General features: G+C 39.8%; 1 protein-coding gene across 9 annotated transcripts in view; it reads left to right on the top strand.

Moving 5' to 3' along the window:
* The window catches only part of Nmt (N-myristoyl transferase), a 105740-nt gene that overhangs the window by 53069 nt on the left and 37149 nt on the right, over positions 1 to 15522 (top strand). Inside the window, exon 9 of one of the 9 annotated variants that reach the window (XM_071656834.1) lies at positions 6687 to 8513. The exons of the other annotated variants lie outside the window; for them this stretch is intronic. Within the exon in view, the coding sequence (XP_071512935.1) occupies positions 6687 to 6778 (92 nt within the window). The 3' untranslated portion in view covers positions 6779 to 8513. Of the gene's footprint in view, positions 1 to 6686; positions 8514 to 15522 lie in introns of those variants that run through there. 9 annotated transcript variants of the gene reach the window in all.

Here is a 15522-nt window from a genome sequence, read left to right as displayed (position 1 = left end):
AGGCATGTACAGAGCATCAGATTGGGGAAGAGCAGTGTGGTTTCAGAAGTGGTAGAGGATGTGTGGATCAGGTGTTTGCTTTGAAGAATGTATTTGAGAAATACTTAGAAAAGCAAATGGATTTGTATGTAGCATTTATGGATCTGGAGACGGCATATGATAGAGTTGATAGAGATGCTCTGTGGAAGGTATTAAGAATATATGGTGTGGGAGGCAAGTTGTTAGAAGCAGTGAAAAGTTCTTATCGAGGATGTAAGGCATGTGTACGTGTAGGAAGAGAGGAAAGTGATTGGTTCTCAGTGAATGTAGGTTTGCGGCAGGGGTGTGTGATGTCTCCATGGTTGTTTAATTTGTTTATGGATGGGGTTGTTAGGGAGGTGAATGCAAGAGTTTTGGAAAGAGGGGCAAGTATGCAGTCTGTTGTGGATGAGAGAGCTTGGGAAGTGAGTCAGTTGTTGTTCGCTGATGATACAGCGCTGGTGGCTGATTCATGTGAGAAACTGCAGAAGCTGGTGACTGAGTTTGGTAAAGTGTGTGAAAGAAGAAAGTTAAGAGTAAATGTGAATAAGAGCAAGGTTATTAGGTACAGTAGGGTTGAGGGTCAAGTCAATTGGGAGGTAAGTTTGAATGGAGAAAAACTGGAGGAAGTAAAGTGTTTTAGATATCTGGGAGTGGATCTGGCAGTGGATGGAACCATGGAAGCGGAAGTGGATCATCAGGTGGGGGAGGGGGCGAAAATTCTGGGAGCCTTGAAGAATGTGTGGAAGTCGAGAACATTATGTCGGAAAGCAAAAATGGGTATGTTTGAAGGAATAGTGGTTCCAACAATGTTGTATGGTTGCGAGGTGTGGGCTATGGATAGAGTTGTGCGCAGGAGGATGGATGTGCTGGAAATGAGATGTTTGAGGACAATGTGTGGTGTGAGGTGGTTTGATCGAGTAAGTAACGTAAGGGTAAGAGAGATGTGTGGAAATAAAAAGAGCGTGGTTGAGAGAGCAGAAGAGGGTGTTTTGAAATGGTTTGGGCACATGGAGAGAATGAGTGAGGAAAGATTGACCAAGAGGATATATGTGTCGGAGGTGGAGGGAACGAGAAGTGGGAGACCAAATTGGAGGTGGAAAGATGGAGTGAAAAAGATTTTGTGTGATTGGGGCCTGAACATGCAGGAGGGTGAAAGGAGGGCAAGGAATAGAGTGAATTGGATCGATGTGGTATACCGGGGTTGACGTGCTGTCAGTGGATTGAATCAGGGCATGTGAAGCGTCTGGGGTACACCATGGAAAGCTGTGTAGGTATGTATATTTGCGTGTGTGGATGTATGTATATACATGTGTATGGGGGTGGGTTGGGCCATTTCTTTCGTCTGTGTCCTTGCGCTACCTCGCAAACGCAGGAGACAGCGACAAAGCAAAAAAAAAAAAAAAAAAATAAGGTATTTTCCACCTTGGATTTGTCACATGGTTTTTGGTAGATACCACTGGATGATACCAGTGACTGCATTCAGCTCTCCTACAGGGCCGTGGAGGGAGTTTACGAGGATGCATTTTGGACTAAGATAATTGCCCATAACCTTTTCAAGGCTCATGACAGTGATTTTTAGAAATTTAATATGTTAGACCCCTATAGTTTGCCATATTATGATCATTAGTAAGGATGTTCCTTACTCTTATGAGACATTTAGACGAAGGAAGTTAAAGTAGGTGAATTTAAAGATTGAAATGTCAAATTGTAAATTTTTAAGAGCTCGGATAAGATATTTAGGGCATGTAGTGGATGCGAGTGGAGTTTCCCCTAGATAATAAGAAGATAAAAGATGTAGTATAGTTCCCCACACCTAGGAGTGCAAATGAAGTTCAATCATTTGTAGGATTATCTGGATTGTACAGGTGTTTTGTGAAGGGTATTCATACCATAGCCTCACCTCTAACAGAATTACTGAGGAAGGATGTTACTTTCCACGGGGAGGGAAGCACAGCAACAAGCCATGGACACATTAATGCAAGTGCTTACTTCTGCACCTATTTCAGTATTTCGTAATTATCAGCAACCATTCTTTTTAGTTACTGATGATAGTGCCAAAGGTTTTGTAGCAACCCTAATGCAGAGAATTCTAGGACATCAACATCCCGTACGTCATGGCAGCAGAATGCTGAACAAAGCAGAAAAATATTACGGAGTTACAGAGCAAGAAGCACTAGCAGTGATTGGGCACTGAAGCAATTTAAGCATCTTATCTACTGTTACCCAGTTCATGTATTTACTGATCACCAACCTATAGTAGGATTATTCCAAAAAAGAAAAAGGTGTGCTAGATGGTCATAGACTACGCAGGATTTCATTCAACCTCTCGAGTACATAGCTGGAAAACAGAACATAGAGGAGATGCATTGTCTCAGAATGTACCCCTGATAACTGAGTGTCCTACCCTAGATATAGATGATCTAGAGGAGGAACAACTATGATTCAGGTTGGTCATAGGTGATAAAGCACTTATGTAAAGAAACTCCTAACTCGACAATTAAACCCCTTATTCCGATTAGGGAGTTTCTCTTACAGCATGAAATATTGAGCAGGGAAATGAAGGGACACATGCTCATAAAGTTCTAAAAGGGGAAACAGAAGAAGGAGTCACGCAGGGAGTGTTCATCCTCCTCGAAGGCTCAGATTGGGGTGTCTAAATGTGTGTGGATGTAACCAAGATGAGAAAAAAGGAGAGATAGGTGGTATGTTTGAGGAAAGGAACCTGGATGTTTTGGCTCTGAGTGAAACGAAGCTCAAGGGTAAAGGGGAAGAGTGGTTTGGGAATGTCTTGTGAGTAAAGTCAGGGGTTAGTGAGAGGACAAGAGCAAGGGAAGGAGTAGCACTACTCCTGAAACAGGAGTTGTGGGAGTATGTGATAGAGTGTAAGAAAGTAAATTCTAGATTGATATGGGTAAAACTGAAAGTTGGAGAGAGATGGGTGATTATTGGTGCATATGCACTTGGGCATGAGAAGAAAGATCATGAGAGGCAAGTGTTTTGGGAGCAGCTGAATGAGTGTGTTAGTGGTTTTGATGCACGAGACTGGGTTATTTAGTGATGGGTGATTTGAATACAAAGGTGAGTAATGTGGCAGTTGAGGGAATAATTGGTATACATGGGGTGTTCAGTGTTGTAAATGGAAATGGTGAAGAGCTTGTAGATTTATATGCTGAAAAAGGACTGGTGATTGGGAATACCTTGTTTAAAAAGCAAGATATACATAAGTATACATATGTAAGTAGGAGAGATGGCCAGAGAGTGTTATTGGATTATGTATTAATTGATAGGTGCACAATAGAGAGACTTTTGGATGTTAATGTGCTGAGAGGTGCAACTGGAGGGATGTCTGATCATTATCTTGTGGAGGCGAAGGTGAAGATTTGTAGAGGTTTTCAGAAGAGAAGAGAGAATGTTGGGGTGAAGAGAGTGGTGAGAGTAATTGAGCTTGGGAAGGAGACTTGTGTGAGGAAGTACCAGGGGAGACTGAGTACAGAATGGAAAAAGGTGAGAACAAAGGAGGTAAGGTGAGTGGGGTAGGAATGTGATGCATTTAGGGAAGCAGTGATGGCTTTCGCAAAAGATGCTTGTAGTATGAGAAGCGTGGGAGGTAGGCAGATTAGAAAGGGTAGTGAGTGGTGGGATGAAGAAGTAAGAATATTAGAGAAAGAGAAGAGAGAGGCATTTGGACGATTTTTGCAGGGAAAAAATGCAAATGAGTGGGAGATGTATAAAAGAAAGAGGCAGGAGGTCAAGAGAAAGGTGCAAGAGGTGAAAAAGAGGGCAAATGAGAGTTGGGGTGAGAGAGTATCATTAAATTTTAGGGAGAATAAAAAGATGTTTTGGAAGGAGGTAAATAAAGTGCATAAGACAAGGGCACAAATGGGAACTTCAGTGAAGGGGGCTAATGGGGAGGTGATAACAAGTAGTGGTGATGTGAGAAGGAGATGGAGTGAGTATTTTGAAGGTTTGTTGAATGTGTTTGATGATAGAGTGGCAGATATAGGGTGTTTTGGTCGAGGTGGTGGGGAAAGTGAGAGGGTTAGGGAAAATGATTTGGTAAACAGAGAAGAGGTATTAAAAGCTTTGCGGAAGATGAAAGCCGGCAAGGCATTGGGTTTGGATGGTATTGCAGTGGAATTTATTAAAAAAAGGGGTGACTGTATTGTTGACTGGTTGGTAAGGTTATTTAATGTATATATGATTCATGGTGAGGTGCCTGAGGATTGGCGGAATGCTTGCATAGTGCCATTGTACAAAGGCAAAGGGGATAAGAGTGAGTGCTCAAATTACAGAGGTATAAGTTTGTTGAGTATTCCTGGTCAATTATATGGGAGGGTATTGATTGAGAGGGTGAAGGCATGTACAGAGCATCAGATTGGGGAAGAGCAGTGTGGTTTCAGAAGTGGTAGAGGATGTGGGGTTCAGGTGTTTGCTTTGAAGAATGAATGTGAGAAATACTTAGAAAAGCAAATGGGTTTGTATGTAGCATTTATGGATCTGGAGAAGGCATATGATAGAGTTGATAAAGATGCGCTGTGGAAGGTATTAAGAATATATGGTGTGGGAGGTAAGTTGTTAGAAGCAGTGAAAAGTTTTTATCGAGGATGTAAGGCATGTGTACGTGTAGGAAGAGAGGAAAGTGATTGGTTCTCAGTGAATGTAGGTTTGTGGCAGGGGTGTGTGATGTCTCCATGGTTGTTTAATTTGTTTATGGATGGGGTTGCTAGGGGAGATGAATGCAAGAGTTTTGGAAAGAGGGGCAAGTATGTAGTCTGTTGTGGATGAGAGAGCTTGGGAAGTGAGTGAATTGTTGTTCGCTGATGATACAGTGCTGGTGACTGAGTTTGGTAAAGTGTGTGAAAAAAGAAAGCTGAGAGTAAATGTGAATAAGAGCAAGGTTATTAGGTACAGTAGGGTTAAGGGTCAAATCAATTGGGAGGTAGGTTTGAATGGAGAAAAACAGTAGGAAGTAAAGTGTTTTAGATATCTGGGAGTGGATCTGGCAGCGGATGGAACCATGGAAGCGGAAGTGAGTCATAGTGTGGGGGAGGGGGCGAAAGTCCTGGGAGCGTTGAAGAATGTGTGGAAGTCGAGAACATTATCTCAGAAAGCAAAAATGGGTATGTTTGAAGGAATAGTGGTTCCAACAGTGATGTATGGTTGCGAGGCATGGACTATGGATAGAGTTGTGTGCAGGAGGGTGGATGTGCTGGAAATGAGATGTTTGAGGACAATATGTGGTGTGAGGTGGTTTGATCAAGTAAGTAATGAAAGGGTAAGAGAGATGTGTGGAAATAAAAAGAGTGTTGCTGAGAGAGCAGAAGAGGGTGTTTTGAAATGGTTTGGGCACATGGAGAGAATGAGTGAGGAAAGATTGACCAAGAGGATATATGTGTCGGAGGTGGAGGGAACGAGAAGTGGGAGACCAAATTGGAGGTGGGAAGATGGAGTGAAAAAGATTTTGAGTGATCAGGGCCTGAGCATGCAGGAGGATGAAAGTAGGGCAAGGAATAGAGTGAATTGGAACGATGTGGTATACCGGGGTGGACGTGGTGTCAATGGATTGAACCAGGGCATGTGAAGCGTCTGGGGTAAACCATGGAAAGTTGTGTGGGGCCTGGATGTGGAAAGGGAGCTGTGGTTTCGGTGCATTATTACATGAGAGCTAGAAACTGAGTGTGAATGATTGGGGCCTTTGTTGTCTTTTCCTAGCGCTACCTCGCTCACATGAGGGGGGAGGGGGATGTTATTCCATGTGTGGCGAGGTGGCGATGGGAATGAATAAAGGCAGACAGTATGAATTTTGTACATGTGTATATATGTTTATGTCTGTGTGTATATATATGTATACATTGAGATGTATAGGTATGTATATTTGCGTGTGTAGACGTGTATGTATTATACTTAATTGCTGTCTCCCACATTAGTGAGGTAGCGCAAGGAAACAGACATGGAATGGCCCAACCCACCCACATGCAAATGTATATACATAAAGGTCTACAGTTAGTTATACCATCTAGCTTAGTACTCCAGTTGTTAGTAATGTTCCACAGTATACCCCAAACAGCTTATCTGGATAAAGACATATGCATTAAGCAGTCTCCGTTTTAAAGTATTTATGGCTTTGGATGGCAAAGCAAATTGCACTGTACACAAACAAATGTTCCATATGCAATCAGGATGGAGGTAACATAATAGTGCCAGTTCCAGTTTTGATATATCCCAAGGTCAAGGAAGCAATGGAGAGAGTTTCTATGGACTTATTGTTAGGATTTTCTCAAACTCCTCATGGAAACATACTTGTTTGTCATGATAGATGCATTTATTCATTATTATGAACTAGTTTCAATGCTAGAATCAATGCTAAAACTGTCATTAAGGTGTGTAAGGAAAGCAGTTTGGATTGCCAGAGTGCAACATGAGTTCTAATCACAGATAATGGAGGATGATTTAGCACTAAACTCATGGAAGAATTTTGTGTAAAGTATAACACAAGGAAGATTAACATGGTTGCTCATAACCCAGCGCCAGATGAGTTAGCAGAGAGGTTGAATCGCAAGGTGTTAGACACTTTAGAGTAACTATTAAAATTTTCAGAATACTCATTGGGATGAATTTATATGATGTACAAAGTGCCATTAATGCTTCATATCATTCCACTATAGGTGACAGTCCATTTTATGCACTATGTGGATATGACAAGAAATATCTGTATCACCTATTGATGGCTGAACCACATTGTGCATCAGCAAAATAGACAGAACATAGATGAAGCAACACAACAGTTCCCACAAGTTAAGAACAGGTAAGGTAGACCTACACAGATTTGAGAAGGTAACGTGCTAATGATGAAGAACTACAGTCCTACAGGAGAGAATTAGAAGATAGCACCATGGTTCATGGGACCATATAAGGTAATGCAACATAGAAGAGGATATATATACTCTTATTTAAAAACTTAATATGTTCGAGAATGGCACACTGGCAACCTTAAGCTACTTAACTGTAACGAGGACCTTGTGCATGTCAGGAGATCTCTGCCACAGTTGATAAGTTAACAATGTACTCCTTGACAGGATAGGTAACCAAAAAATTCTCATGATTTATAACAGACCAATATGCTTAATATGAAATTACTGTTGCATCTACTTTACAGATTCAACATGGTTATATCCTAATTTTAGTGCTTTTATTTTTGATGACTGAATTACTATAAATGGTAGATAGATCTGGAACTTTTGGTTGAACCCCCAAAAGATGTTACTTGATTTAGGTTGTAGAGACAGTTACACTTCATTGTTAAAGAATAGTTCGAAGCACAGGGGTTTGTATGTAATCCCTCACTGCTAGATGCTCAATGCAGTGCTGTACACTTGAAGTAAAGATAAGGAATTTAAAAAATAGCTATTATGATTGGTTGTAACTAATATAACTTTAGCTAAATAGCTAATGATGGAAATATCATGCCTGTAATACTTGTACTTCCAAAGATAGCTCACCACATGCATCTGATTCGGGCATTATTAATTCAGCTCTCAGTCATTTAAGAACAGAGATATATAAACTGTGTGAATCATTCTTATGTATGAGCTGTAATTTTAATAAGCAGACATTAAGTTATAAGGGTTAATCCAAAAATGGCCTTTCCTAAGTATAGATGATTTGTTACATTAAGAAGTTCATATCTGTTACCATTATATTTAGTAAATACATCCCTTTGTGAATGGAGGCTGAAAAATGATATTGCAACAGATGACTGTTAATTTGTTTCATGAGCATTGACTTGGGCTTTAGTGGAAGTTTTAGATGTTAATACTTTGTGTTTCCAGAAAGTGTTAGTTATCTACCAATGTTTAATGGTTATATCAAGCAGGGAGGAACAGAGACTAACGCACTCCACCTAACTCGTGCAACATCTAAGCTTGAAGTCGCATGTGAGAGGGGAATGTTTTATTGAAGTTTGATCTCACAGCTACCAGACCAGTGCCAATAGCAGCATTTGAAGTTGGCCACTGGTCAGAAGTTAAAGAATACCTGTTGTCATGAGGAACTCTAGGAAAACTTGACCTGAAGTTGACTACGTTGAACCTAACGTAACAAGGAAGTCAGTGTTGTCAGAAAATTGTTCCATGTGAATGGTATTAGAAGTAGTGCATCATGTAGCAGGCTGAGAAACACATTGATTAGGATGAACTCTGTTTTATGTACTTTATCGTTCTAGTATTAAGACATGTATCCAATATTTTGATACCATGATTACTTCAGATTATTCATTATAGACTCTACTTCTTGGGCCAGACCAAAGTTGCATGAAAACATATGACATAAGTGGCCAAGCGATTGTTATATACACCTTACCTAGCCGATTAGAGATAAATATGGGAACTACAAGAATCGGCCCTTTTAATAATGTGTTACTCTCAAGAAAGGACGAAGCCTAACATAGAGACCACCCTGAATGTTATACTACATTCTTCATGAAGGTTATACACTATTCACGAAGGGTTAAGTGCTTAATTTTTCACTTAGCCTTCAAACATGTTGATTTTGTTAACAGAACTTGTGTAGAGCATTCCAGCCACCATATGGCCTCATGACATACAAGATTAGCTAATATTTGAAAGGTCATTCACCCTGAAGTTTGCTGACTTTCCATAACAAATTGCAGGAAGTGCCTTATTCCCTTGACATCTACCCCTTTTAAAAACCCTACCTCAGACTGTTGTGGGACAGTCAGTGTGAGAGAGAGGTCGCACAGGTCTCCACGTAGACCCGAAATTCCACCTCCAGCTTCCTGGGGACAGAAGTGTTCTGTACCCCATCTTGTTGAAATTGAATTTTTGATAAAGGAAGAATTTCTTTATATTCTTCATTCATGACTACAAGGAATTACGTTCGTGATGGAAATGAGCAATTCCAGCATTGAATCAAGAATTTTCAACATTCTGGTAGATCCCTGTGGAACATTGGTATTTGCAGTGATTCCTGTTCTGGCTGTCATTGTGTTGAAGAAAATGTTCTATCAACAACCTGCTTTCCACAATCAAGTTGTAAATTTCAAGCAGCTACCTGAACCTCACTGAAACCATTTAGTGTGAGAAGCTGCCCGCACTGCATTGAGTAGTGTGAACTGCAAACTGTCCTTTGCCATTCTTTACATCACTAAACCGCACCCCAACTACCTCTGTAAGGTTACGGAGGATGCCGCTTTACCCTTGATGACATCATCAGTGCTACTTTGCTCCTGATGAGAACATCGGCATCTACATCTTGCTGGGGGTCATCTTGACGTCCACACTTCATCATCCAGGAAGACTTCTCATAACGGTTACATGGTATGATATTGTACTATTTTAAGGATTTGTGAAACTTGATCAAGGGTTAGAAACATGACCACCTCAAAAGCACCTTCATCTGTAATTCATGACTTAGTGCATGAAAGATGCTATTTTTAGTCAGTTTAAGGTAGATAATGAGGTTTAGAGTTGTGGTTTATGAATAAAGAAAACTCAGCCTTCAACGAGGGTAGGGCTCCAATAGATAGGGATTTGACTAAGGAAGTTCTAAGCCTAATGGACAATAAGCACAGAAGGGCCAAAGAATTTTATCAAATACCAGAACCAAGAGCTATGATTTCATGGGTAGAAACAATTTTAAAGAGACTTCTGTAATCATGAGAAGAGGGATAATAATGTAGGCAGTAATTATAGAAATGTTTGAGTTAGATATTATTGATGAGAAGGATGATAGTGTCTATGTAAACAAAACTACCTACCTGAGACAGAGATTAGAATGGGCATTTAAGGGTATATCATGGATGAACGATGACAATGGAGCAGCAATAACTTTGAGATCAATGTCAAGGCTTGTCACTCGAGCCTTGGTGGTTAATGGCGTCCTACTTGTGGTTAGCCACAGAATGATTGACAGTGAGAAGATTGAATTAGATGCTGGAATATCAGAATTGGCATCTTTTATATGTAGATAGGGAGGATATATGACCTCGGTCATAGCTCCAAATAGTAAGATTTTATCAATACTTGAGTAATGTAATATAAGGGTTCTGACTGGTCCTTCACAATACCAACACACTCACAATTGCACAGGACATTGTAGGCGAGGGACAACCAACAGATTTTTGCACTCATACATAAATATGTTTCAACCATTTAATCATAGGCCCATACTGCAACAGTGCTGCTACTTCAAGTAGACAGGACATAACAGATATGCTTGTCCAAGCTTATTGGCACAATCTTCCCAGGAATGTTGTTCCTATCATAAGACAACAGCCCACAACACTACAGATTTCAGACAGCTTCAAGCATTCTCTAATCCACTGAGATTTACTAACATATGGAGACATCACCGACCCAACCTGATTCTCAAGAAGTTTTCAGCCGGCCTCAAGCTCAACCCACATAATATTGAACTAATGACCAACTGACAACAGACATTTAAGTTCTTTTAGTTCAGAAAATTAAGTTAATGCTTTTGCAGTTCTAGATCAATGTATAAATGACAAGTATCAGAGCTGAGTTGTTAATGAGACTACAGGGCCATTGATTTTAGTTATAAGTAGTATAATAGTAAAGGATTTGTAGAGACCGAAACAAAAACCAAATTACATAAATTAGATTATATTAAAAGACTGCCAGAGGGATCAGTCAAAACTGTGAAAGAGGAACTTTAGGCATGACTGGAGTGACCAGACAGCCATTAAAGGTATTAGGAAAAGTATCATTTGAATGACAAGCTTAGATAGAACTATAAGACTGCAATGATGCATTGTTGGTTAGGTAAAATTCAGAGATGTATTAATGTTTGCTGCTACTATACAAGAATAAAGGATTGAATGTAAGCCACATGATTGCATTTTAGTTGTTCAGAGATGGAAGCTACCAATGCTAACCCATGTGGTGAATTATCAAGACTTGCCCTGCACGCTGCACACCTTTCTCTAGTTGCCCCCTCTACAACACGTGAGAAAATGGGCACATCAAAGGCATTAGTACTCTAGCAGAATGCTCGAGCAATTTTCCCCTACTGATTTAAGTGTATCCAGGGATGCAAGACAAATAGATACTTATCATCTTGAGGCACTGAAGGGAATTCTTACACATGACTTAATATTAAGTTCCCATCATCTTATGAAATTGGAGGTAAAAGTAGCAGTTCTGCTTGAGAAAAATCTCGTCATGTGTTTTAGAACCAAAATCGGTCAGATTGAAGGAATCTTTGTAGAACTGACGCTCCATGAGACGAATGGTGGGACTCTGTCCTTCTACCTGGCCAGTAGACTGACACAGGACCTTCCCTTGTCCATGGGGATGTATCTAGTTGACGTTTCCATTTTCCAAACACCGGTCAGAGAACATGGAATTGTCACTAGAGAAGATATGGATTGTTCTACTCAGATTACTTTAATGGAACAGTCCCAGTGCCTCATAACTAAAGATGATGTGAATGTAAAGTTAACTTAATTCTAGATTAATGATTACAGGAATACAGTGGCTTTGAAGGGGGAACCTATGGGATTAACTTCTTACATTTCATACTCCATATCCGTACAGTCTGATACATACCCTATCCATGTTCCTGCCTTTAAACTCCCGCATTCTCAAAGACAGACAGTAGATGAATGTGTGTATGAGATGTTACAACAGGGTGTAATTCAGCCTAGTAGCTCTATGGAATGCCTCGCTTATCTTCGTACCAAAGAATGATGAACTTGGAGGCCTGTTATACACTATAGGCAGTTGATTAGGGTTACAGTCCCAAATGAATTTCCTTTACCTGTACAGTGTGAACTCCCAAAACAGTTAGAGGGATGATAGGGTATTTTCTGTCTTAGATTTGTTACACAGTTTTTTGCGGACACCATTGGATAATGCTTGTAAACCAGTGACTACATTCAGCACCCCTACAGGTCACTGGGAGTTAATGAAGGTGCCCTTTGGACTCAGGTCATTGCCCATTACCTTTCAGTGGCTCATGAGTGATTTTTAGAAATTAGACAGGACAGACCCTTATGGTTTATCTTGATGACATGATTATAAGTAAGGATGTCCCTACTCATTTGAGAAACTTAGAAGCCTTAAAGAAGTTGTTGTTGACAAATTTACAGATTAAATCATCAAAATGTAAATTTTAAAGCACTAGGATAAAATATATAGGACATGAAGTAGATGAGACAGGAGTTTCCCCAGTTGATGAAGTTAAAAGCTGTAATACAGTTTCCCCATATAAGTTCGATTATTTGTAGGATTAGCTGGATTTGTACAGGAGTTTTATGAAGGGTTTAGTACCTGTAACCTCACCTTTAACAAAAATACAAATTAAGGATGTTACTTTCCCTTAGGGGGAAGCACAGCAACCAGCTGATGACATAGTACAGCAAACACCCATTCTGCACTTATATTAGAATTTCCTGTTTTTTATCAACCATTCTTTTTAGTTAGTGATGCTCAGTGGAGAAGGAGGTGAGGCAGCCCCAGTGTAGAGAATAGCAGGATGACTATATCCCATAGTTTATGGCAGGAGTATTTTGAACAATGCAGAGAAAAATTTCATATGTACAGAGCAAGGGGCATTAGCAATAGTTTGGGCACCAAAGCATTTTAAGGATCATATCTACCATTACCCAGTTCATGTGTTTACTGGTCACCAACCTGTAAGAGAGTTATTCTGAAATGGAAAACCCACAGGAAGGATTGCTAGATGGCTGTGGTCATTAACTGTACAGGATTTCAAACCAACTGTAGAGTACATAGCTGGAAAACAACATTTTAGCAGATGCATTGTAGAATGTAGCCCCAATGACTTTAGTACCCTACCCTAGATATGGATGGGTGAAAAGAGGAGCAACAGAATGACCAAGTCTGGTTATAGGTGATAAAGTACTTGTGTAAAGAAACTTCTTACCTGATACTTAGACCCTCCGTTCTAATCAAGGAATTCCTCTCAAAGGATGAAATATTATACAGGGAAGTGAAAGTAGGAGCACCTGCTTTTACAGTTCACAGTTAGTTATACCAACTTGCGTATTACTCCACACGTTAGTCATGATTCATGATATACCCCAAGCAGCTCATTCTGGTGAAGACAGATGCATTAAGCATACTTGGTTGAAGTACTTTTGGCTTAAGGTGGCAAAGCAAATTGCACACTACATAGGCAAATGTTTCAGATGCACTCTACATAAAGGTAACATAATGGTGCCATAATATCCTGAGGTCAAGGAACCATTGGAGAGAGTATAAGGATGTGCTGTCAGGATTGTCTCAAACTCATTAAGGAAATGGATGCTTGCTTTTGTTAACATGCATTTACTTGATATGATGAACTAGTTTCAATGCCAGAATAAACTGCAAAACTGTCAGTAAGATGTTTAAGGATAGCATCTTTGATCACCACAGGGTACCAAGAGTTCTAATTACAGATAATAGAGAAATTATATGTAAAGTATAACATATTGAAGACTAACTTTACCTTTCATCACCCAGTGTCAAATAAGTTAGCAGAAGAGAGGCTGAATCAGGTGTTAGAAACACTTTGAGTAACTATTGAGTCTCAGAATACTAACTGGGATGGATGTATCTAATGCACAAAGTACTATTAATGCCTCGTATCATTCCATTATAGGTGAAACCCATGTTATGTGTTGTATGGTTATGACAAGAGATATCCATATGACATATTTATGCCTAAAACTACATAGTGTATGATACTGAAAGTATGTAGCATTTAAGTTCTCATGTACCCAACGTGCACATTGGCAAATTAGAACATAGGTGAAGCGACATGACACTTCTCACATATTAAGAACAGGTTAGCTAGACCTACACACATTAGAGAAGTTGACAGTTATGGTGAATTGTAGTGCAACAGGTGAGAGTTATAAGATTGTACCACAGTTCAAGGGACCATATAGGGTACTGCATCACATGAAGAGGACAATATAAACTCAGACATGTTGAAACTCTAGACATTCAGAAAGAGCATGCTGGCAGACTTAAGCTACTTAACTATAACTCTGTAACACAATTTTTTTTTTGGGTAGTGAGTGTTATTTCCCAATTGCTTATGCATAAAAAGTAGGGAAAAAGGCTATTAGTCCCTTCAAACCTTGCCTTTGTAAGCTGGACACTGAAATTTTGAAATTTACATATTTCTGATTGAGCAGTGGGCAAATTTGTGCATTTTTATTCACATAAAGTCAGAAAAACAACATATCAATCAAAAGTAACAGGGATTTACACTAATGTTGAACAAAAGTGATCACAAAGGATTTAGAAGTAAGTAGTTTTTCAAGATTTACGATTGTACTGTAAATCAGTTTCACGAATCAGCCTCCAAATAAAATCTCCCTTTATGTTCTCTTTATATGTTCCGTGGTAGCAGCATTCAAAGTCCAGTACATCCTGGTGGAAGCACTCGCCTTGCTTCTCCAAATATGCTCCCATGTCCTTTAATTTATCAAGATGAAGGTCAAGGATATGGACTTTGAGGGACATCCTGCAGCCCATTTTGCCATCGTTCTTCACCATAGTCTTAACCAGCTCCACATAATTTTCAGCATTGTAATTGCCTAGGAAGCCCCGAACCACAGCAACAAAGCTGTACCAAGCTGCTTTCTCCTTCCTAGTGAGCATCTTGGGGAATTCCTTGCCCTCCATGGTCTTCTTTATCTGTGATCCAACAAAGACACTGGCTTTGACCTTTGCCTTAAACAGCTTAGGAAAGAAGTTTTTAAGGCTGCAGACTCCTCATCTAGAGCTGTGACAAATTGTTTCATAAAGCCTAACTAGATGTGCAGTGGTGGCACCAACACCTTCCGGGATTCCATTCGTGGCTCCCACTTGACATTGTTCATCCCCTTAGAGAATTCGGTCTGCTGTGGCCAGAATTTGATCCCCAACAGGCATGCCAGAATATGCCTTGTAGGCTTCACACTTCATAGCTGATGATGCCATGGAGTACATTTTCGCTTTTGTTTTGATTCATTGGCCACAGACAGCAAAATGCATCTGCCAGATGCTTGCAGCCTCTACATGCCATCTCAGAATAATGTATGTATTTGTATCCACTTAGGCAGCTAGATCTAAACTGAACTGGTTGACTTGAGACCCATATATATATACTAATATTTACATTACTGGAAATCTAGAAAGTTCTATATCAGCTACTCAGCACTGAATCTATTTGGAATGTTCTGAAAAATAGATGAATTTCAAAATATCACTGTCCTGAACATAAAAGCAAAGTTTCTAGGGAATAATAGCCATTGTCTATGCTTAGACATGATCATTTGGAAAATAATATTACCCAGGAACAGCAACAAAACAAAAAAAAAGTGAAAATTTGTTAGTGTGATGAGGACCTTGATCCTGGTATGGAGACTTCTGCCACAGTAGATACGTTGATAGCTACACCTAGGCGTGATGCATACCCAAGACATTTTCATGATTTACATCTGGACCGACATTCTTATTATGATTA

This window comes from Panulirus ornatus, chromosome 63, assembly GCF_036320965.1.
Source record: "Panulirus ornatus isolate Po-2019 chromosome 63, ASM3632096v1, whole genome shotgun sequence".
Taxonomy (NCBI): domain Eukaryota; kingdom Metazoa; phylum Arthropoda; class Malacostraca; order Decapoda; family Palinuridae; genus Panulirus; species Panulirus ornatus.
This window is presented reverse-complemented; position numbering and strand designations above follow the sequence as displayed.